Source organism: Argiope bruennichi, chromosome X1, assembly GCF_947563725.1.
Source record: "Argiope bruennichi chromosome X1, qqArgBrue1.1, whole genome shotgun sequence".
Classification (NCBI taxonomy): Eukaryota; Metazoa; Arthropoda; class Arachnida; order Araneae; family Araneidae; genus Argiope; species Argiope bruennichi.
Genome location: NC_079162.1, coordinates 93,707,286 through 93,731,689, shown reverse-complemented (window position 1 = coordinate 93,731,689; position 24,404 = coordinate 93,707,286). Strand labels below are relative to the sequence as shown.

The window sequence follows — 24,404 nt, the reverse complement described above, 5'->3', positions numbered from 1 at the left end:
AAAACTATACATACAACAGCCATTTTAGTGTTTTCCCAAGCTTCCAGTTTAAATCTAATTCTAGACCACTATTACCACATATCGTTTTTTTCTGCAAGCATTCATCAAAAAGCATTAAAAACAGGATTTCCAAACCCATTGTAGCCTTTTGGAACAGTCATGTGAAGCTTATAAATGGAAATAAAAATGTGTAGCTAAATGACTGCATTGTACAATGTTTAATGTTTTGTACATTGTACACTGTACAATGTTGTTTAACTCTACACTGTAGAGTTAAACAATTTAGATCTTCTCTGAAAGGCAATGCATAATATCAGAACAGAGTATAATACATTTTAACTGTACATATCAGGTATCTAAAACTTGGAGAGATGAAAATGAACTTGATTTTTTTTATCTTTTCAGTTACCCTACGGAACTCTGCTCAGAATGAATTGGTACACTTTGCTATATGGAGTGATCCAGTAGGCGAGTTTAACCACCTGCTGAATTCAAATGTGGCAGCCTGCAGTTCTCCTGCTGAAGTGATAGTAGGAACGGTAGCTAAAGATACGACGTTTATCTTCACAGCTCCCAAGAATAGCAACGAGTCTCTGATCATCTCGTAAGTGAAGAATTCTATATATAGAAATGGAGATCTCCTTTCTTGTAGTGTATAGATTTGGCTTTTGTACTAAAATCGGCAATTACTGAATTTGGTCCGACAGCGAAATTTTTGTTCTATTAAATATTTAATACATTGCACTTAAAATAGACACATTATGCTATAGCATTGTAAATGGGAGTATGAAATTAATTTTAATATTCCATCCCTAAGATCATTCGAGTTCATCAGTAACAGCCGAGTTTCTATTTCAAAGATAAGAAAATTCCCTACCTTCCTCAAAAATTGGATTCTTAAGGGATTAATATAAAAAGAGACGCCCCCTTTAACTGACGTTACGAAGCAAATATATGCTCAGACTTTCTTTGAGAGTTCTCCAGCAAATTAATTTGAGTGTGCATCTCTAAAGAACAAAACGCGTGCCTGAGGTATTCAATGAATCACATCGAACGAAATAAAGAGAAAATATATTAGTGATATCCAGGCATCTCGGCCGCCCACCGTAGTTTCATTTAATTGGCGTTTGGGTCCTCTTAGTATCGATAGACTTAAGGAAACACTGTATGTGGTTATAATTGGTGAACAAGTGTTTAGGCTTAAATATCAACAATTAAATATTTTAACAAAAAAGAATAGACCTTACGCATTAAGTAGCGAAATATATCATCGTATCACAAATCCTAAACTGATGTAATCTTCAATAAATTTTGATATGGATTTCAAAATGCTTACAGAAGAAGGAAAATATATCATTATGAACTAAGACTGTTTAATAAAAACGCTTATGGATGCCATTCTTATATTTTATTTCTTTCGGTATAAATTATTCTGTACATGAATTTCTTATTAGCATGAAAAACTTTATATTAGAAATTTAACGCCAATTTTTTTCATTCGTACACTTTTTGTAAAAATAATTGAACACCAAATCCTTTTAATAACAATGTTTAAATCTGAATGAAGATGAAATTTCATAATCAGACTTTTAGGTATCGTGCCGTAAAACTGGTAGTTGAGAATATTTATAAACACATTATTTTATTCGATTTGCCAAAAATCATATATTTATGTGTTGACAATTTAGATTTAAATAATACCCTATAAGAATATTTTATTAATATTCAAACAGCAACAATGGGATTTGCAAAATTTGTTAATAAGGGTTTAGATATAAGTCACAATTATGTTTGTGCCGTCCCTATTAGAGTAAAAACATTAGAACTAGTGCATTAGAATAATGTGAAATGTAAATAGAAAAAAAAACTTTCCGAATTCTTTCTCCAATCGGAATTGCACTGCAGTAATCACTCTTTCTTTTTGAGTGCGTTTTATAATTTTTCATAAAGTCCCCAGATACCTTACCAATGCTTTGAGAAAAAAAATCGAGTTTTACTTTGCTTTGAAAAAAAGTTTCCATGTTTAAGTAACATAATGTATACATATATTTTACATATATATCAAATATTTTTATGTGTCTGATTCATTTATATCGGTAAATATCTCATTTTCAATTTTTAGTTCCAAAACATGAGATGATTCATTCGGTATAAAGTACAAGGCATTTTAGCTAGAGATTAAACTTCAAAATATTTCTTTTTTAAACTATTAGTGTATACATACATAAATTAAACACTCGTGGTCTTTCGTTTCAAAAGACTACTTTTATTATTACCGTTTAAATTATTTATTATGAAACTATTTATTTTTAAAATTAAAACAGTTTTTGAAACGATTAACTGAAATGAATAAACTATGGATCAAAACTTTAAAGTATATGGGTGAACTCCATGTATATATTCATTAAAAGATATTAAAAATTTTATTCTGAACGGGAAAATAAATATTTTATTTCGTTTCTGAGCTAAATGGCTCTCTAAAATGAAACAAGATCAATCTGTTACGTCGAGCACAGTAATATATAATCCTAAATTTTGCTTTATAAAGCTAACCCTAGTAGCACATGTATAGTGTTCAATATTGTATGATATTAAACAATATTCACTATGTTATATAATATATTGAACATTGAATAATGTAATATAATATAATATAATGCAATATAATATCGTACAGTAATATGTAGTTTTGTACAGTGAGCTGTGCTATCGGAGAAGTGTAATTTTCAAATGTATAATTAAGATATAAAGCAACATTGTGTTTTAAACAAGAATGTAGGGATGTTAAAATTTTGAACAGAGTATGCTTCTTTTTAATATTTCACTATGATTTATGTAATCATGACTGTGGTCGTCTATGGAATCTTCTAGATAATAGACTGAAAGTAATCGCATATGTGTTGAGCATTACACATTAAAATAACATTTGACTGTCTTTCTGTGGCATTTCAAAAAAGTTTAAATCTGACTTCTTACATCCTTCACAATTCCCTTCCCAGAAGGCAGGTTACATATAGGAATGAGAAGTTTCCTGAAGGTGGTTGGTTCTCGCTTCCTTTGTGAGTACAATGATAGCATGGGACAATCCTACAGAGATTGATTCTCTATGTACTCGGATGACGGATTGTACCTCTTTATGAGGACTGAAAGCGTGAACTGTGCTTTAGTGACAGTTATAATGCTTTCGCGCCAGCCCCTGTTTTGAAATTTTTGGCGACTTGGTAATTTAGATTATCCTAAACGGTACGAAAGGGCTGAGTAACTTTTTACTGTTACATTATTCAGATCTAAAGAATTCACCAGCTTTTTTCTAGAAATAAAAACCATCTACTCTTCAAAAGCAGCATGGTATGATAATATTGCTGGATATTATATAATATTATATGATGTTATATGATATTTTACGATATTATATAGCATTTGCAGTATATTTGCTCTACTGAGATTAGGAAACAGACGAATCAAACAAGTATAAAGAACATGAGCAATAAAATATAAGCAACTTCTACTTAAGCCCCCTCCAAATAGGGAGACAGAAAGTAACTAGACAATGAAGAATTTTAAAAATCAGTTTAACTTTGAGCATTTGATTCTTTCACATTTAAATGTCAGAATATTTTTATTTGTTATATATTATTCTTAACCTTAAATCTTTGATTCAATCTTGTAATGAAATTCAACATATTCTTTCAAGCGATAATTAAATTAAAAGGCAAAAAATATGACACAATATTTAATTGAAAAATATTTATATCCTTATAATTTCATGTGTAATGACATCGAACTAATTATAATATTTTTTTTCAAAATTTAAAACAATCATAAATAGTTTTGCCAGACATTCTAATGGGAAGTTACGACATCATTAAATCCGAGAATCTAAATCTTTTAGTCCCAGAAAGGTAAAAAACAGACACAAACATTGAAAGAAAGAAATGCCGAAACGCAACATTTAATTAATTAATCCATGGAAAAATGCTCAGGAAATCAGTAAGATCTACGGGAAAAAAGTGTCTTCAATTCGGAAAAGGTTGTTTTAAAAAATAATAATAATTAAAGTCTTTTAAAAGTAAAAAAAGTCTTAAAATATTATTTAAATTAACCATGGTTTAAAAGTGTACGAAATAGTTTAATTTTTTTTTGTCTTTTCATGCAGTTAAATGAAAGCGTTTAATTTAATAAAGGCAGTGAAAGTATAAAATTAATGAAGCTTGATTTTGAAGTTGTTATTCTGAATGAAAGTGCATTGCAACAGAGAGCTTAAAGATATTAAATTACGAATAAATATAAACTTAATAGAATATTTCTTGAAATATGTCTTAACGTTTCAAAGAATGGGAATATGATAATAAACTGAAAGAGGGAAAGTAATATAAAAACTAATAAAAAATATTAATAATATGCTTCATGTTTTCTAAAACTGCGCTTACAGTTTTCTAAGAATGACAGTTGAAGGATGAAAGGAAGTTTTTTTTGAAACATCATTTTTGTAAATAAAGAGGACAAACAATCGGAGAAATACTAAAAATATGAAACCTGCTGTCATTTCTATATATCTTCAAAATACACATCGGTTATAGCAGCCTATCATTCCAATTTATGTACTCCATGCATACCCTGGAAATGTTCCAAATAGATTCCTTGAAAAAAAATTGATATATTTTAAAAATAGTATCTGAGATTCTTCTTTTTAATGAACTACTATTTTTACCAATTAAGATGAAATAAGAAATCGTTTTTTAGAAGAGAATTATTTAAAATCCAAATATTACTATTTTTAGTTCCCTTAACCCCTTAATCGGCATCTTCGCGCGCTTTCCGGGAATCGTCTGTCGCTTCTCAAATTTATAAACTAAATTAAGCCATTCAAAGACACTATAATTCGACACAAAAAAGCATATATGCACAAACACCTCAAGCATTCTGTGGATTTTTATTTCAGTCATTGGTACAGCAGGATTAATTAGCAAATATTTATTTTATATGATGAATGTAATTTAAAAATTCACTGAAGTTTAACTTTTCATTGGTCATTTCTCTTTTTAACGTATGGAGAGACAAATGTATTTGTAGTCTGTATTACATGATTAGTGCAGCCATATTTTAAATCATCTTTAAGATGTATGTACACACTTGAAACTTCGAAATCGTTCAAAATATCGAATATTTTTTTTTATTGCTTAATAGTGTTCTCTGATCCTTTAGCTTTCACACGATACCAAGATGTTGTCAATATTCGAAATATTTCTTGAGTTATAATTATTTTTCTTGAAGTGCTTTCATTAAAAACTCTAGCTATGGTTTTTTTTTAAAACTCATTTTATGAAGAATGATATTTTTCCACTATGTTGCTTCATTCAAACAATCATAACTCAACAAGAAATTAACCAAATACAATTATTTATATATCAAAATAATTTGTATGAAATAGCGGATGGTTTGTGCCTCAATCAATGATATATTTATAGAAATAAATTTTTGATAGCTATTTAAAAGTTAAAATTACAGAAAAATCTCGCTTTTTCTATTCATCATTGATGAAAAAATTGTTAAAAAAACTATATATTTTTATAACTAGATTGAGGCAGACAACATGAAGACTAATATTAGGCATAATTTCAAACTAGAATTGTGTGTCTGCAAATATTAGAATTTAAGACATCATGTTTAAAAAAATATGCTAATTAGCTCATTAAATATTATTTAATTAATAATTAGTGTAATATGGTTTTTCCTCACTGAAATGAGTTTAAACATCCATTAATGACCTACTGTGAAAAAACTGGATTTTTGAAGTTAAAATTAAAAATAATATCTTCTAGTGTGTACGTACCTTAAAGTTATGTTGATAAAAACAATTAACATAAATGTCAATAACAGCTGTTAAATAAATCCTAAAATAATCTTTCTAAATTTATTTAAAAACTTATTATAATTACATACTAAAATGGTTAAAAACAGTTTTCTGAAGCAGAAACTTAATTTTTTAGTTTCGAAAATTCAAAACGTGTGCATAAATAAATAAAAAATAAAAATAAAGTAAAATAAAAAAATAAAAAAAATTCACGCTTTGCAGATTCATATGAACTGTATTTAAACATCAACTAGAATATATATTACAAAACTCGTTTTCAAATATTTTATTCATTGAGATAATATTTCTACTTTTAAAAAGTCCCTTTTTTATATTTTTCAGTATGGATAGAAATGCATTCGTTTTTATCTGGGTTTTTTTTTTTTTTTAAGTATAATGAAAGAAGTATAATGTAAAAATTTTCTTCTACAGCAAATGAATAAAATCGCTTTAAGAAACGCAATCGTTCAAAATATGCATTTCCATTTTTATCTGTACTTAAACTAGAAAATAAATACATGGATTATATTTTCTTTGAAATCCAAATGGATTACAGAACTTGCAAAACATGTACTTAATTTTTTTTAAATCACACTCCAAAATCTTTTATACCGTTTCAGTTTTTAATTTATATCTTCAAACAGCAATTTCCTTGCCGAACATTTCTGAATAGTAAAGCTTAAATTATTGACATTTGATACACAATATTTAAATTCTTTTTAATTTCTTTAAAAAACTGTCTTCTTTATTTGTATTTGAAATATTAACCTTTTCAGTTTCATTTATAAAAGTTATTTGATGGAGATGGAAATATATAGAAACATATTTTTAATCGTTATTTTTGGCTAAATTGTGAGTGCAATTTCTTTGGAAGTACCAAATCACAATCAGTTATTTTTTTTTATTGTTGAATGTTTTATAATTATCTGAGTATCAGTTCTATATTGGGTATTTAAATATCATATGATATCCATAAATGACAGATTCAGTGTTAATTTAACAATACCACGATTTAGAATAAATATAAGCTTTTAAAATCATACAGATTAACTATTTTTCTGTTCTATAGTGTGTATATGTCTACAGCCAGTGTCCTGGCATGGAGGTAGCGCATCTTTCCAGTGATCTGGGCGTTCGGGGTTCGAGTACCGGTTTGGGATTGGTTGTTCTTCTGTATTCTATTTATGAGGTGTGTGAATGTTCCCCAATGTAAAAAGGGGTTGTGCAAGCGAATGTGAGGCATTAAGTAGTTAAGTCGTACCCTTGGCCCTCGTTGGCGTTACTGTAAAAAACAAGAGACGCTCACTCGGCTTAAATCGCTGACAGATAACTGTCAGTGGGCTTGTGAAGTTCCGTAAGTCAAAACAATATATTACTAATTAATTAGTTAATTGAAGTCAATTACTGCTATTTGGCTAATTTTAAATAGAAATAAGTTCAGTAAAAGTATAAAAAATATCAATGATTGCTATTATTTTGATTTATTTTTTAAAGTATATCCGCTGCCACATGCACATGATAATTAATATTTTAAGGCAGGCATTCAGTTTAGTAATTAAATAGTCTATTTATAAGAGTGGAAATCTTCTTTTACCTTTGAAATGTTTTTACTTTGCGACATACTCCAATGAGAGAGATAATGATGTTTAGGGTTCTTTTTTTTTCCTTGTATAAGCGTCAAGAATGTGCAGTACGTCAAAAGTTATTCGAACGTTACTCTTTACTCAGAATATAATAACTTTCTATAATATTTTCCCAGCCAAAATTTTCTGTCGTCGTAGGAAAATCGTATCTAAAAATGTATGCAAACTTTTACAACTATAGGGGGTTGTCTTTACATTAAAGTTCACACAAACTGGATATTTTTCAAATTAAAACTCCAAATCTGAAATAGAAAGTCAGATTTTGTAAATAATATTCGTTTTAATATTTATTAGAATTCTCCATTTTAAATAATAGGATGTTGAATTAAAGGTACTTGATATTCAGATAATTATATTAAAGCTGACTACCATGATTTTTTTTCTATTACATACTTTTGAATATAATAGAATCACTATAATAATTAGTACTCTTCATTAAATGGTCAATCAACACAAATAAAAATTGAGAATTGCTTTGAAACTGTAATATTTCCTAATTCAAATTAATTAATAAAAATTGATATTTTTAAAGTTTTTGAACAGAACCACATAACGTTTTGATGCCCATCGCCAAGACAACAGAGGAATCACTTTAGCACAAAAGTTTAATCATTTCCGCCCTGTACCTCTGATATATACAGCGAAATGCTAAACTATGCAGAAAACATCCACTTTCATTGTTTTGGGAGAGTTATCTCGAGCCAACATGCGTGTTAATTCGAACAGAAAGATCGCCGTAATGGTTTAGAAAATAAAGCACTAGCAGGGTACTATTTTATGTTAATAATAGATATTTATATAAATTTTCTTTTTACCGAAAAAATCACATTACAAAAAACAGAGTCAAATAGTCGACACAACAAACAGATTCAATTCGCTAGTATTGGAACTATCATTTATTTTGATGTATCAAAGTATTGGGAACTGAAGATGCTTTTAGAGGGTTCTGGGAAATTCTTGCTTTAGGAAATAACTTTAAGGAAAGGAAATTTTTGAAAAAAGCATTTAATGAATATGAATATACATTTTTAATAATCTGATTAAGCAAAAATATGAATTAACAAAATTAGATAATAAGTCTACGAATGGATAAAAGACTTTCATCTTGGATCATCCTTAAAAATAAAATAGGAATATGAAAATGTATGATTTCTTTTTGTTATCTGGATTCATTCAAGTGAAAAATCAATTGAAAGTAAATGACGCATTACAAACTTTCTCAATGGTTATTTATTTCAGTTTCCTAAGAAATTCACCATAGAAATAACGTTTAATTGAAAAAGAAACTTTTTAAAACAATCAACTAGTTATCATTTTTGAACCACTCTGATAAAAACTATGATGAAATATTTTTATTTTAAGTTAACTATTGAATCTTTTTAGAGTATTCGATTATTTTTCAATTAAAATAAGGTACAATGAACGATAAAACGAAAAAAGTAAAATTTTGCTGTCCTCACAAATCTGATTTTATATAGCAAGTGCTAAAAAATGAATATGAAATTACTATATCTAAAAATTGTTACAGAATAAATAAATGAGTTCATAGAACTTTTGTTAATGTCAATTTTTTTTTAGTTTTTTCTTAACTTTTTTTTTCATAAATGATCATGAAAATAGGGATATGTCATTTGGGAGTGATATCTTCTCTAAAGATTTGGACTATTTCTTTAAGCACACATGAATTTAAAAACAAATTTTCAATTTTAAATGATTGAATCGCCTAAAAATGCAAAGTAAGGAAGAAGTTATAAAAATTACTTCTTTGCTACATTTTGGTGTATTTATATAATTCTAAACCTTTCATTCTTATGTATCTATTGGCGTAGTTTGGACAAGAATAATTCTTGCACCAGAAAATCGAACCAAATTTTGTATATCTGTAATTCTTTTGCGCCATATTATATAAAATGTGCGGAATATTTTAAACTAATAAAACTTAAGGATTATCATTGGAAAATTTGAAGAGCCTATGAAAATAAATAAGAAGAGGCCCTTTACACAAATATGATTTTCATGTATTTAAAAATAAAAGACTAATAAATCAAATTGCACATTTTGTTTAATTTTAATATTTTTAGTTTGATAGCAGGAAAGAGAGCACGCATACTTCTCTGACGAGTTGTGCAGTATAGCCAAATGTTGCTCTTGAGCCAATAAACCACACAAAACACAAACCACACATTTTCTGACGAGCTGTGTCTGGACTTACAAGAATAATTTTAAAATAAATTATAAACGATTTATGGAAATTGAATGTTTTAATGTTTAATAGATTAACTTGATTTTATTTTGAAATGTATCATTTTACTATGAATTAGGCAACATTAAATTCATGGAATTATAATAAGTTATAAATTTATCTATTAGAGATATAGTTAAAGATATAGATAAATTTATACAAGTTATAAATTTATCTATTAGAAATCGATAAAGGAGATTTTAATTTACTAATTGATGATTCCTACTTCTTGGTAAGATGAAAGAAAATTTTAAAAATCATAATTTGATTCTTGAACTTCTTTATCAAAATGTAATTCTTGGTATTTGTCGACAAATTGATAATAAAAAAATTAATCATATTTTAGAGGTTGGAAAATTAATTAACTTAAGAGATTTGAAAATGAGAGATTTGTAAAGCATGTTGCCTTTGGTTTTTCCTTGCACTAATCGATCGATATTCAAAAACCGCTTTTTCTTTCAAAAAGTATGCTAAGTAAATTGGTAAAAAAAGTTATCCAGTTTTTTCATGTATTAAATTTAATAAATGATTAGAAAGCAAATCTATATTCAATAAGTTCAAGACTGATTCTAGCGGGTTTAATTTTCTTATCAAAACACTTTGATCGAGCAAATTTTTTAGAAATTTTTTGATACTCGTAAATTGAAAAATATGGCTTTATGTTGAAACTTCACCAGTGTATATATTTTCAGAATTTTATTCTTAAATTACTGTCAATACTTTTCCAGACTTTTTTTCTTTTTTTAGAAAAATATCACTTCGGAACTCTATTTTATATCAGTTTAATTCCTGAAACAAAATTTTTATAGAATTTTAAGATTAAACAAGGTTTATCTAGTTTCGAAAATATCGGGATAAGTGAAAGGATTTCTTAGACGTCTAAAATGATAAAACCCTTTCACTATACATATTTCTATTTTGCTTACTTATAAAACTTATTGTTGTTGTTTCTAATGGCACTTGTCATAGACAAGTCCATGAATTTTAGAAGCCCGGGATTTTAAGCCAGAGGGTGCGTCTCTTGTTTTTTTAGTACTGCCATCTAGGGCCAAGAGTACGACTTAGCTACACACACGTCACAACCGACTTCATTCATGCATTTCATTCACTGAGCGTAATTTAGATCTGAATCAGAGAACGATTACCCCTGATCCAGTGTCCCCAGTGGTATTACTCTCGACATGGAGGACTTTGTGACCACTACATATTTATGCGTGCGCCAGGCACCACGTAAACGGAGAGTCTACGGCCGGCAGGGGTCAACCTCGCAACCTAAGGGACGCGAATACAACGCCCATCCAGGCTATCCCGGCTCACTTATAAAACTTACTTAAACTATAGTGTAGTTATAAATGAGTTTAGAAAATAGTTTCCAAATTTATATCTGTAGAGAGAACTCTCCTTATAGTTTTAAGTGCTTATGTCCTTTTTGATGTTTCCGCCTTCTTGTTTTAAGTAGTTAATTGAAGGTGTAATTCCTGAGTATTATTGGTTTTAGTAACCCATGCATAGAATGTGAACAATAAGGTTTAAAGCAAAGTGATTTTTATTATTGTGAAAGAGTCCACTCTAAGTCCTATGTGTTCAAAAGAAATCCTTAAAAAACATCTAAGCAAAGTTTCATAAAAATAATAAATGTTGTAGCGCAAACTTTTCAAACTTTTATTTTAAAAATAAGCCAGAAAAAAATATAGTATGTGCTAGAAGCAAATAAATCTTTTATATTTTTCTATTGTATTTGTATTAAAAATGATTTTTCATTTGTTACTTTATAAAAATGAATTTTGCAGTAGAATGCCCCAAATTCCCATATATATATATATATATAATCAAAAATAAAAAAAAATCTTTCAAACGTTTTCACTTTTTTTGACAAAATTTAGGCTTATCATTTTGAGTTAGAACATAAAGTTTAACAGTTATGCTGCATAATAATTTTCACAAAAGATGTATTTCAGTTTTAAACCAGTATAATTTAATCCGAGCTCTTATCTCAGCAACATTTAAAAATTGATTTCCAAAGATATAGACACTATGTAAAAGCTTTCCCATAAGTTTTGTCGAGGTTAATATTAAGATATTTTGACAGAATTTCCTGATATTTACATTATCGCCCCTAAACCAAACCATGGCAGTTGAAGAGCTGTGCACTGTCCACCTAGAGAAACATAATCAGATACACGAAGATTGTTATTGAAAACATCCTCTATATAACTCGATTGGCTTCTATCCTTTAGAAAATAATCCCTTGTCCTATCTTTTAGAAAAAACAATGTGCCCATTTCTTTTGAAAATAAAAGGATTGGTCAAACTGTCACATCTCCCGATTCTTCACATGTCTGCTTATTAATCAATGATTCGAGCTCAAATCGCAATCATACCAGGAACTAGCTTAATAATTAGGATAGGCGAAGTTATTATTATTTTTATTTTAGAATATAGCTTGCTTGAATTCAGCCTTCCATTTCAAACATTTTCTGGCTCGTAGCAACTGGACTTACCTATGTTTCATAGTAATTTATGGTAAAAGGCGTTTTTTAACTCTGTGATGCACTAAGCTCTTTAAGTCTGTGCAACATGATTGAAAAAAAAACTGGTTTGATGGATACTTTTTATAATGAAAACTGCCACATTATAAATCAATCATTTCTTTTCGTAGTCTCTCGGGTATTTTCTGCCAAGAGTAATCACTATGTTTCGTTAAAATTTTGCAAGCAGTTATTAGAGTATTTCCCAATTCTCAGAGGTTCTCAGAAAGAGGTAAACGAATTGTTTTAAATCTAAAAAGTTCGCGCATCTTGTCCCTGGGGAATTCAACGATCCAGCGATACTGCTTTAGGTGAAAAAAAAAGTCTGCATTTTTCTTTACAGTTATTAGTCTGTTACTGTGCAAGTGATAAGTATAATATAAAAATTTATGAAACATGGTAGCATATTTTTGATCTTGCCAGTCGTTTTATATCTTTAAGGCATCAACAATCTGAAATTTTTAGTTTTTAGTTAGATACATTTAAATAAACCATTTAACTGTGTGAATAATTTTCAGCGTGTTAATGCGTGTGACAATAACAATAATTCTTCAATACTTCCATTTACTGAAATTTCATTTCAGAAATTTGAACTGTCTAGACTTTTGAGACGTGCCTTAAATATACATTTGCATTCAAGTTTCGCCAATTAACTTTTCCCATAGGATTTCTATTACAATTTAATATTAAAAGCTGCTATTTTCTAGATCTAGATGTAACATTTTTAATAGACATTTCCGTTGTTCCATTTATACATAAGGCATGAAACTGTATTAAAAAAATTGGAATTTGTGAAATCAGTATTTTGTAAACGGTCACAAAGGTATTGACATGTCACAAGGATTTTATCACCAAATTCTATTTTTCTTCATTTTCTTCAAATATGAGAGTAATTGAATGGTAATTGTCTCCTCATATTTAAAAGATAATTAGAATCAATTATAGACATGCTCTTTTATAGAAAATTTACCAACTATTAACATTTTTACATAAAATTAATTTGAATATGTGATTCAAAAAATTCTTTTAAAATTTAAGGAATTTTTCCTATTATAAAAATAAACTAATATAACTATAAACTCACATTATGCGATATAAGTATTGAGACAAATTTCATTTTTTCAAAAGCTTAAAGCCAATACGCTTTCAAAAATTTTATTTACTTTTCATGGTTGCCGATACGATTTCAAAAATTTTATTAACTTTTCATGGTTAATAAATTAAATAGAACATTGTTCAGTATTCATAAAGCTTTGGATATCAGAAATTTTATAATAAATGCGAGAAGAGATGGTTTATTAAAAATAATTACGTGATACATTTTGAAATGAATTGAGAGAAGATTTGGCATTTCAATTATAGTTAAGGTGTTATAATTTCGGTTAGTGTAAATTTTCACCTTTCACCTTTTTCAGAAAATATTTTCAAGAATATCTAGATTTTATAAAAAAAAACAAAAAAACCCTAGAATTTTTAAACACATTTATACAATTTGATGGAAGAAATCTTCATGATAAATGATAATTGTCATGCTATTTTATTTTTTCCCTTCTCTTTGTATTTTGAGGAGGATTGATTAATCCATCATGTTATTTGTCATGATCTGACTCCATGTAAGGGTTTGGAAGCAATCACTCTCCGTTTTATATCAAAAATATATCTTTATTCGATACACAACAACATCGCGCACCCTGTCCTTCGGAGCTACTCTGGTTGTATTCCTCCACGCTCCCCGAGAAGCGAGAATACTGAGTCATGCTGCGCATTCAAGGCCATTTTATGATTAATGGAGATGAAACGCACATCACCCTTAGGCGCGCTTTCTCCGAGAGAATTAGAACGATTGCTACAGAGTATGCCCCCAGTGACAAAGTCACGATAACATATATACAATATATACAACCTAGGATACAATGCCAATGTGGTGTACGAAAAAAAAAAAAAAACAGTTACATATATTGCGAAATTGGCATGGGTACAACTTAGAGATATGGGTAAGATATGCAAAATGAATAAAAATAATACATGCAATGTATTGAGAATAATATATGCAAGAATATTGAGTACAGTAACGTATGCAAAATTCACCATGAATATATAAAAATAAAATACAGGTTGCATTTATACAATATAGTGGTTTATACAATATATATTTATATTGTATTATTATATATATTATACAATTTATTTTTTATTTATATATTTATATTTTTATACAATTATTTTTTTTATATATTTATACAATTTATACAATACAATACAATTTATATAATATAGTGGTTGGATCTCGCCACCCTGGAGGGTATACTAATAGGTGGGGGATCTGGCTCCTCCCATCGATGACGGGACGTACTTCCTTCGGGGAGGGTTGTACCGTGTCCGGTGACGGCCCTTAGGACTCAACCACAGTTCCTGCCAATTGCTGTTGCGGCGGTCCGGTCATTCAGTTTTATGGTTTAAATCCGTGTGCCTTAGGGCGGGTCGGAGAGTTAGATGGTTGACTTATACAATATAGTCAGTAACTAGATGCTTGGGAAATCTGACTGCACTACAGCATCTATAGTGACAGTGAACGGTTTAGTAGAATTTGGTGGAACAGCAGACTTCTCAAGGATTGATTGAGAGAGTTCTGGTTGATCAGTATCGTCTGCGAGTAGATAAGTAGGTTTCACTCGATCAATTGATACTGTACTATGCTTTCCATGTGGCGAATTGTTATGAGTGAGGATAGAACCTGGTTCGCAGCCCAGTAACATGACCACAATACAAAAGCAATTGCTCGTGTCGTGTAGCTGTTAACTGGCTTATAATATTTTGCTACAATAGTTTAGTTGCATCTACCTTTTTTAAAAAAATTATCGTACAAGAAAATAATGAGTTTTATGAGTATAGACGAGTCATACTTGCCTTTATTGTACAATTTTAATTCATATTTAATGAAGGTTTTACTACAGACTTTAATTTCAATCATCTTTAAAAATCAGCATTGTAATCAAATATATGAATACATACCTTGAATATAGGCAATCATTTGCCAAAAGATCAAACTGCATAATATCTACAAAATGTACCTTATGATACTTTCAACAACAATATGTGTCTTATGATGATCCCGCTGGCTAAGTAGATACTCACTGAATGTATTGATTTCTAATCTACAAGAGTTTGGTATTTTATCATGAAAAAAGTATCGCAATTAACGAAACTTGGATTAATATAGACACAGACTGCGTAGGAAGTTATAACTAGTTTAGAATAGTACGCTTATACATATAAATATTTATAGTAAATATGATTTTGGATTTCATTTTATAAACAATTAACCGCCTTTGGCGACTAGTTCTTACCGGAAACATTGGTTATATTTAATTTCAATGAAACATCTTGTGCATAGCTTGATGTTCAAGATTAATTCAACAAAGTATTTTTTATGATCAAACTTTGACAGATATTACAGACGTGTTATTTTAATGGTTTTACACCTATTCTTTTTATTATACATTAACTTTTTTAATGGAGTCGAGTCCCATGATACCAGAGTGCCATTAATAACTTAAACTCCTGGATTATCGATTTATAACTGTACGTTTTTTCCTGAAATGTAATTTCATTTTCTGATTCCTCAAGTAAAACTGCACAGATAATCAGAAAAAAATTTTCCATTAATATTGAAAATTGAAAGAAAATAAAGCGACAAAATATTGGAGGAAAAATAGAAGATAGTTGGAATGTCATTGGAACGATGAAATATATTGTTAAAAAGGGCGCAATAATATTTTTTTTAATTGCCAACATTTAGGGAAACAATGTATGACCACTAAATTTTTATCATTAAAAACACATTTTTTCATATATTAAAATAGGGTAAAAATTATATTTTTGCAATAATATCTTCGGGAGTTATCGTGGATAATTTCTTTTAATTTTAATTAATTACAATTCACGATTCGCTCCGAAGTGCACTACCTAAACATTGTATATTTAAAAATATGGTTCATTTATCACCAAGTGCATTCCAAAGATTATCTGTGCCAAAATTGGTAATTCTAGTTTAATTGGTCTATTCTGTTGAGAACTCATATAACACATATTTCTTTATTGTTAGTAGAGGTTAAATACCTTATCAACCTGGATTTCACATCATCTGAGCTTCGACATTTTTCAAGATTTTCCGATAGCATGAACGAAATGGAATATAATAAAAAATAACTAAAGATAATTATCTGCATCTAAAGGTTGCTGAGTCCAATGATCAGATGATATTTAAGGAAGTCATCTATAAAGCTTCATGATAAGAGTGAAATGAATGTTCTAAATATTCATCAGAACTTTTACCAAGAAATGAAAGCGAAATTATCCAAGAACAATTCATTGTTTACTCTCTGCTAATGAGAGAGTTACTGCTACAGTTATCACAGAAACCGTCAGAATTGCTCTAAAATACATTCCAAATTTTATTCCGGTATATTTAAAGAAAGTGCTTTAGTTACAGAGTATTCACGGAATTAAATCTCTAGAACTCGCTGGAGAAAATCCATACATTGAAGCAACGGAAGAGATTTTCCTCCATGTTTCCACCAAAACACGTCTCGTTGCTTGAAATTTTCTCATTTACTTAATGATTGTTCATATTTAGGTGCAATTTTAGAGGCGTTAAAATTTAAGTCACCTGAAAGCTCCGAACTAATTCAGATCCGATTTTAGATATGTCGAGAAGTATTTTTCCCTAATTAGCCGTTTCACTTGGAGATCTTTAGAAACTTTAGTTTAAGTAGTTTAGTTTTAGATTTAGCAGTTTTAAGTTGTTGGTATTGAAATTAATAACTTTCTTATTGTTGGCCAAATTGTCTACGATTTTATTTGTGAAAATTTCTGTAAAATTTTACCATATGTGCACAGATATTGTCCCTTCACAAAAAAAAAGTTGCTAAAAATTCAGATTATAGAAGAGATTCGATTTTTTTTAACACTTTAAAGGGCCATTTTTTTCTAGTCATATTATGTTAAAATATTTTTAGGCTTGAAATTAGAATAAGAAAAGATATTCATTTATCTTATTAGATAAATTTAATTTGATTAATTAATTAATTTGGTTAATTAATAATTAAGTAACAGATCAAGACACATCATTTTGTGTGAGATAAAGAACTGAAGCATCTAAGTTTCTGTCTTTCTAAAAAAATTTGTCAGGATTTACGCCAACCTACATAATTTCAAACAAATATTGATAAATTTGGTGGGAAGTATACTTCCCACTGCCCTAGAAAGGGTTAAAGAAGAATCTAAAAGAAAGAGCTTCGAGACTCGTTTAGTTTTAGATTTAGCAATTTCAAGTTGTTGATGTTGAAATTAATAACTTCCTTATTGTTGGCCAAATTATCTCCGATTTTATTTGTGAAAATTTCTGTAAAATTTTACCATATGTGCGCATACATTGTCCCTCCGCAAAAAAAAGTTGCTAAAAATTCAGATTATAGAAGAGATTCGATTTTTTTAAAGAAAATCCAAAAGAAAGGGCTTCGAGATAATTAAAAAAATATCTTTAAACTGAAAACAGGAAATAATGGGAAACTTATTTTTGATATCAAATTCAAATAGATAATTGTATATTTCCTAATCTGAATCATGGATTAGCAACATACAAAAGAAGTACGATATGGAAAAAGAATTATAACATAAGAAAGAGGTTACAAAAGCTATTATAAAGTACTTAAATGTGATACTCTAAAGTTAAAAGAAATTAGTAGATTGCCATACACATTTATTTTCAAGATTTTAAAAACTTTAAAATATCTAATTCCTTAAATATTTGAATTTAAAATCTGAAGTTTGTTTTACGTGATTAGTGCAAATGCTTACCTGGAGGCAAATAAAAACTTGTGGACTAAAAAAAAATTTTATTGATTCATTTCGACTTATCTAATATTTCGTAATTTTAGTATATTTATATGTGAATTGTTTCTGAAATATAAAGTCACAGATTTATGTTGTTTATGAAATAAAATCATACATAAATTTTCGGAACAAATTTTTTAAAAACAGAGGTGATAATGTATTGAAATTGATTTGATATCATGGAATATAATTAGAATCTAATCAAGAAATGAGTAGATTGCATTCATATTTATTTTCGAGATTGATAAAATTTAAAATTTATGAATCTTTAAATAGTCGAATTTAAAATCTGAAGTTTGTTTTATGTGATCATTGCATGTTTTTACCGGGAGATAAATAAAAACTTTGTAACAAAAGAAACTTAATAAATTCATATGAATTTATCATAGCCGATTTTAGTTATTTTTATGTGAATCGTTTTTGAAATAAAATGTCATAGATTTATAAAGCTTAGGAGATAAAATCAGGAATACATTTTTGGAATTTAAATTTATAAAATATATAGATGATAATATATTTAAATTGATTTCATATCATGGAATCTACCCCCAGAAAGTATGAGAATTGATAACATAGATTCAAAGAAGGCAAAAAATAACTTTTTTGGAGAATATTAAATGTCTTAAAATATATTTTATTGCTTTGTATGCATAGTGAAATGTAATTTGAAAAATATCTTTTGATTCAACATTTATTCCCTATTTCTTTACAAATTCTATTTCGCTAGATTATTTTCTGATAAACAAACAGTATCATTTTCTATAAGTCTGAAAACAACATAGCAAAATACGCACAAAGACATGGAAGTAAAATTTAAAAGAAAGTTCCTTTTCCATAACTTAATATTTAAAAACAACGGATACCTAAAATAAAAAGAAAGTTCCTTATTCCTTATTTTTTAAGATTTTTTCAACCGCTCCTTTGCTAGTGGTCTGGTAAATATTTTTAAGCTGTTCTTCTGTTCACCATATTTTTTTTGCAATCTTTGATCTGAAGACATCCTTTCAGAGCTGCTTTTAGTATCGAAGAAGGAGAGAAACAAAAGTACCATTTAAGGTTCCGTGTCGAATGCTTCTAGAAATGCGAAACTTCCACATGGAATTTTTATTCTTTCTGAACGAAAAATGTAAAATCTTTGGAATCTGCCATTTTAAGTAAACATCTTTTGACAAATTCACTATAAAAACATTTAAAAAAACTTTAGCATTAGTTTGAATTCTTGCATTTTTAAAATTCTTTTCATACTTTTCCATCAACATGGGTTTACCGTCTTAATTCCTTCTTTCTCGTCAAATGCAATTTCCATCATGCGAATTTCTTTTCATAAAGATTGTATTTTTTCAGAATATTAAAAAGAATATTTAAGAATAAACATTAAATTAGTTAGGGTAACTTTTAAATATATGGAAAATATTTTATTGAATAGTTTTTTATTTTATTTTACATACAGTTTAATTCAATATGCATTTCAAAACTGAATGTTATTTTATCGTATATATGCTTATGTTATAGAATTCTAATTATCATTTAAAATTTCAAAACTCTTTGGTATTTGATAAATTTCATACATATGATATTTAAATAAAAATTACGATTTGTCATAACCAATGAAATGTGATACTATCAATATGGAAACTTTTTATTTTCAGTTGACGCTTTTATTATAACATTTTAGAAGAGGGGATAATTGTTTCCAGGTTTCACACAGATCTGAAGCGGAAAAAAATGCCATAAAATATCTATTATTTACATATCTTTTTGGATGGCAATTATAGAAACATAATTAAAAAATCCCATCATTACCGTTTTATAAAAGAATCGCAAACCTATTTTCTACGAATTTTGCTGATTTAATAGTTTCGTAATTTTATTTATGGAAACATAATAAACATATCTATAGATTTTAATCAACATTTTTCTCTATACAAATTTTACCCAAAAAATAATTATTATTTATTTAGGATTTATTTTTGAATTTAAAAAAAACTGAGGGTTATATACATCAGGAAAATTAAATTAATTAGAAAATGTAATAAGTCCAAATTAACTGAAAAGCATTTAATAGTTGGTTGGGCCTCCTCTGACTTCGATAACATCAGCCACACTCTGTTACGCATGGAATTCACAAGGTTTTGTAACAGTTCTTTCGGTATTTCATGGTACCAAACTTTAATTATTGTTTCCTGAAGTTCTCGTTTTGTTCTGGGATGATTCTCAGTTATTTTTGTTCCCATTATACTCCATAAATACACTCTTAAAAGCCTCCAGTTCCGAAGCCGAGATCTTACCACCAGGCCACCGCGGCTCTTCATAAATAAGAGGAAACAATATTTTTATAAAAAAAAATAATGCACTAATAAAAAATATTTGGAACCTGTAGTCAAAAATATCCAAAGAGAAATTTTAATTAGACCACAAGTGATTTTACTTCGAACTCCTCAAATAAAAGTAGATCTTATGAAATATTTTGCTAAGATTTCACTAAAAGAAGGAGAATACCTCCGCTCGAGAACTTTCGAAAACAATTTTCCTTTTCATTTAAAACATAGTCGAAGGGAGGAGTATTTGAAAAATTACAATCTTCATCAGAAAATTGTGAAGATTGAACATTTTAGTTCAAAATGGAAACAGATAAAAGTTAGAAAACTATTCGAACTAGCAGTAACTGGCTTTGTTTGAAACTAAAAACATTCAAATTATAAATCTATCATAAGATAAATGTCATCTAATTTCATGATAAGAAAACAGCTTGAAAATTGTTCAAACTAGCTGTGACTGGCTTTCTTTGAAACAAAAGAAACTCAAATTATAAATCTATCGAAAGATAAATGCCAGCTAATTTCATGATAATATAATGTAATATGAGTTTAAGAGCTCATTTTCTTCATCCGTACCTGTATTATATGAATAATGCCGAGCTACTGTTAGATGTTTAAAAATGCTACTGTTAGATGTTTCACCAGAAGTATAGCAGAAATCGAAATTCTGTAAAAGATTTGTTTTAAAGATACTATCTTATATCTCCTTCAGATTATTAGGATTTGTAATCATTTTCGTAAACTCATTTATCGTTTAAATCACGTCAGAGTTAGGGTATAAATGTAAAGCTTATATTTATCAAGTGATAAAATAAAAAATAGTAATTTGATTGCATTAATTTCCTCCAAAATATAAAATCATCTTGCTAAAACACTTTACACGATGAAAAATATAGATTCAATTTTTGAAATCAATATTATAACCAATAGAAATATTCAGTAATTAATCATACAAAAATTTTAAGAAATTTTTTTCTTGGCGATTTGTAACCTTAATATATTGTAACCTTATAATTGTAATTGTAACCTTATAATTTAATTATAAAGCATGAAGTCATATTCCGTAAGAAAGAAAAAGCGCTAACATTAAACGTTTTTCCTCTTCATCTTCAGAATAAACTTATTTGCAAGCATTTATATTCCTTAATCGTTTCTTGCCAAATATATATTTTGAAATAAATTTAATTCATTTATTCATGAAAGTTAATCAATCCAAATGGCAAAATGATTGAAAACAATTATTTTTAAAAATATAAGGACGAGGGAGGGGTGGAGGTAACAGGGCAAGATTATTGAATATTGACATAATATAAACATGATTATCATATAAACATGATGACATCGTATTCTTTAAATTACATACTAAATTCCTGATTAATAATGAAGTGAAACCAGATTTAATTAATTAGATTTATAATATTAGCCTAAATCATGATATTTATAACATTTCCAATATCTTGCCATTAAACGTATGTATGTTAGTGTTACTTAAAATTTTACATTGGTAGATGTTTCTGCTACTTTAAAGATAACGCTTCTATTTGAATTTCAATTTAATATAGTTTTCAACTGATTGTTGAAATTATGGTAGAAGAAAAATGGTTATTTAGTAATTTGAACTTATGAATATTGTACAAGGTTTTGAAACTTTTTCGTAAAAAAGAGGCAGAAATTATTTAAAAATAAATTTCTAGAATACTTTCTGAAATATTATATTGTATTTTCAAGAATTTCTAAACCATCAACAGCATGCATAGACATTTGATTGATTCTCTTCGCACATTAAAAGTTGCATCACATTAAAAGTAAATGGAATTAAAACTTTTGATTCGTTTGAGTTTTAAATCTAATGATCATCGTGATAATTTGATCGAATTATATGCCTCGCTTGCATAGAAAACTTTACTTTGAAAACAATTTTTAAGAAAATATATAAACGCTTGAATTATTCTTCTGCATTTTTAAAGATATTTGCATTTAATTCTTTATTATTGAATTTTAATAATGTTAGAAGAATCGATGCAAAATTTCCTATACATACTTAAGTGAAATAGATTCGTTAGACCTGTCGAAAGCTTAGTTACAACTTCTTCCTTTTATTAATGAAGCCTCTTGTGAAACCTCTGATGATAAGTCACTTTTCTAATGATTTCGTGACGGCGTCAAATGAAATTCCATTCTTTACCTTGTCGGAAATGACAAAAATTGTCATCTGCACCATATATCTATTGCATTCTCAAATCACTTTAAGTGATATTAAGATGGGATAAGAATATTAGTGATTTCATATTTCTTAAAGATGTTTTTTATCTGCTTTATTTTTTTTAAGTTCATGTAGTTGCTAAAAGGATACAAACTTAGAAAATATTTGGTGATCTTTCTTCGTTATTTTTAATATTTATATATAAAGTGATTCTAAAATAATGAGTAAAAAGTAGTGGTCGGTATGCCATAAATAAACAAACGACTTTTTTTACGGTAAATCACGCAATCACAAATTCAAAAGGTTGATTTCTAAAGAGGAATCTCTAGCAGTGCATTTAAGCAAAAAAAGTATATATGCCAGACAAAACAAGATTGTTGGAATAAAAAGACAACATAGGATTGCAGTAAAGTTCTTGACATAAGGAATGTAATTTAAAATTAAAGAAGAAGAAAACAACAAGCACGAGAAGCTTGTATCGTTTCAGACGACAAGTTCTTTGGACACTTACTTTAAGTAATCTACAATCATGTTCATAAATTAAGGAAAATTCAGAGTCACGCGGAAATCGAACTCTAAAATACATATATCACCCGTACAATGACTACACACATCTTCAAAAATCATATGCAAATTTCAGGAAGCCACCAGATGACACCGATAGTACGTCATAATGATGAGAGTGTAAGAGAGTGATGTATAAGGAATACAGGCAAAGAAGTAAAATTATTCGCAAGTGCTTTATAAGCCTTTCCGTGCAATAACCACATAGTTATGACACAAATGACGCATTTGGATGATGTTTTACGTGGTAGAATTATCGGCTGTCTAGAATGTGGGCGTATCCAGCTGGACACTGCAACAGTGGGCTTGTGTGATGCTTTCCGACGAGTCCAGATTTAGCTTGCAGTCTGATTCTAGACGGACTTTCATATGGAGAGCGCCAAGAACCCGTTACCACATAGAGAACATCATTGAATGACACCGTTACGGTGGTGCCTGATTGCTCGTTTGGAGAGGAATTATTCTGGGTTCCAGAACTGGCATGCATGTTCAAATTGGAACCATGACAGGCCAAATCTAGCGGGACGTCATTCTGGAAAAACATGTACGTTTGTTTCGGGGCGCCATAGGAGTAGAATTCGTGTTTATGGATGAAAACGCCCGTCCTCACCGTGCAAACATCGTAAACGAATGCCTTTGATATCATCCGTATGGACAGGCCAGCATTCTCACCGAGCTTGAATCCAGTAGAGCATATGTGGGACATGCTTGGTCGGCGAGTTGCAGCCCATCAACCACCTCCTACATGTCTACCGGAACTTCGGAGAGCATTGCTTGACGACTGGTGTAATATTCCCCAAGATGAGATCGATAATTTGATACTCAGTATGCCTAGGCGTTATACGGATTGTATTGCAACGTCTGGGAGACATACTATGTATTAACCATCATACCGACTATGTAATATTGGTTTTTGTAAATAGGTTTTTTTTTTTTTTTTGTAATTTGCTCCAGGGAGCAAAAAATCGCAATTTTTATTAATGATATCAAACATATAGCATCTTTTTTGCTCTTTACCTTTTGTTTCATAAATAGGCTTTACAAATAAGTCACATTTGTTTTGCTTTTGGCTCTTTCTTTTCCTGAACTTGCACTATCCATAATTTATGGACATGAGTGTAATTGACATGAGTTATTTATTATGGACATGAGTGTAA

General features: G+C 28.8%; 1 protein-coding gene across 1 annotated transcript in view; it reads left to right on the top strand.

Annotated features, from left to right (window-relative positions):
- The window catches only part of LOC129958989 (uncharacterized), a 325,187-nt gene that overhangs the window by 110,056 nt on the left and 190,727 nt on the right, over positions 1–24,404 (top strand). The window contains exon 3 of the mRNA XM_056071757.1: positions 406–604. Within this exon, the coding sequence (XP_055927732.1) occupies positions 406–604 (199 nt within the window). The remainder of the gene's footprint in view (positions 1–405; positions 605–24,404) is intronic.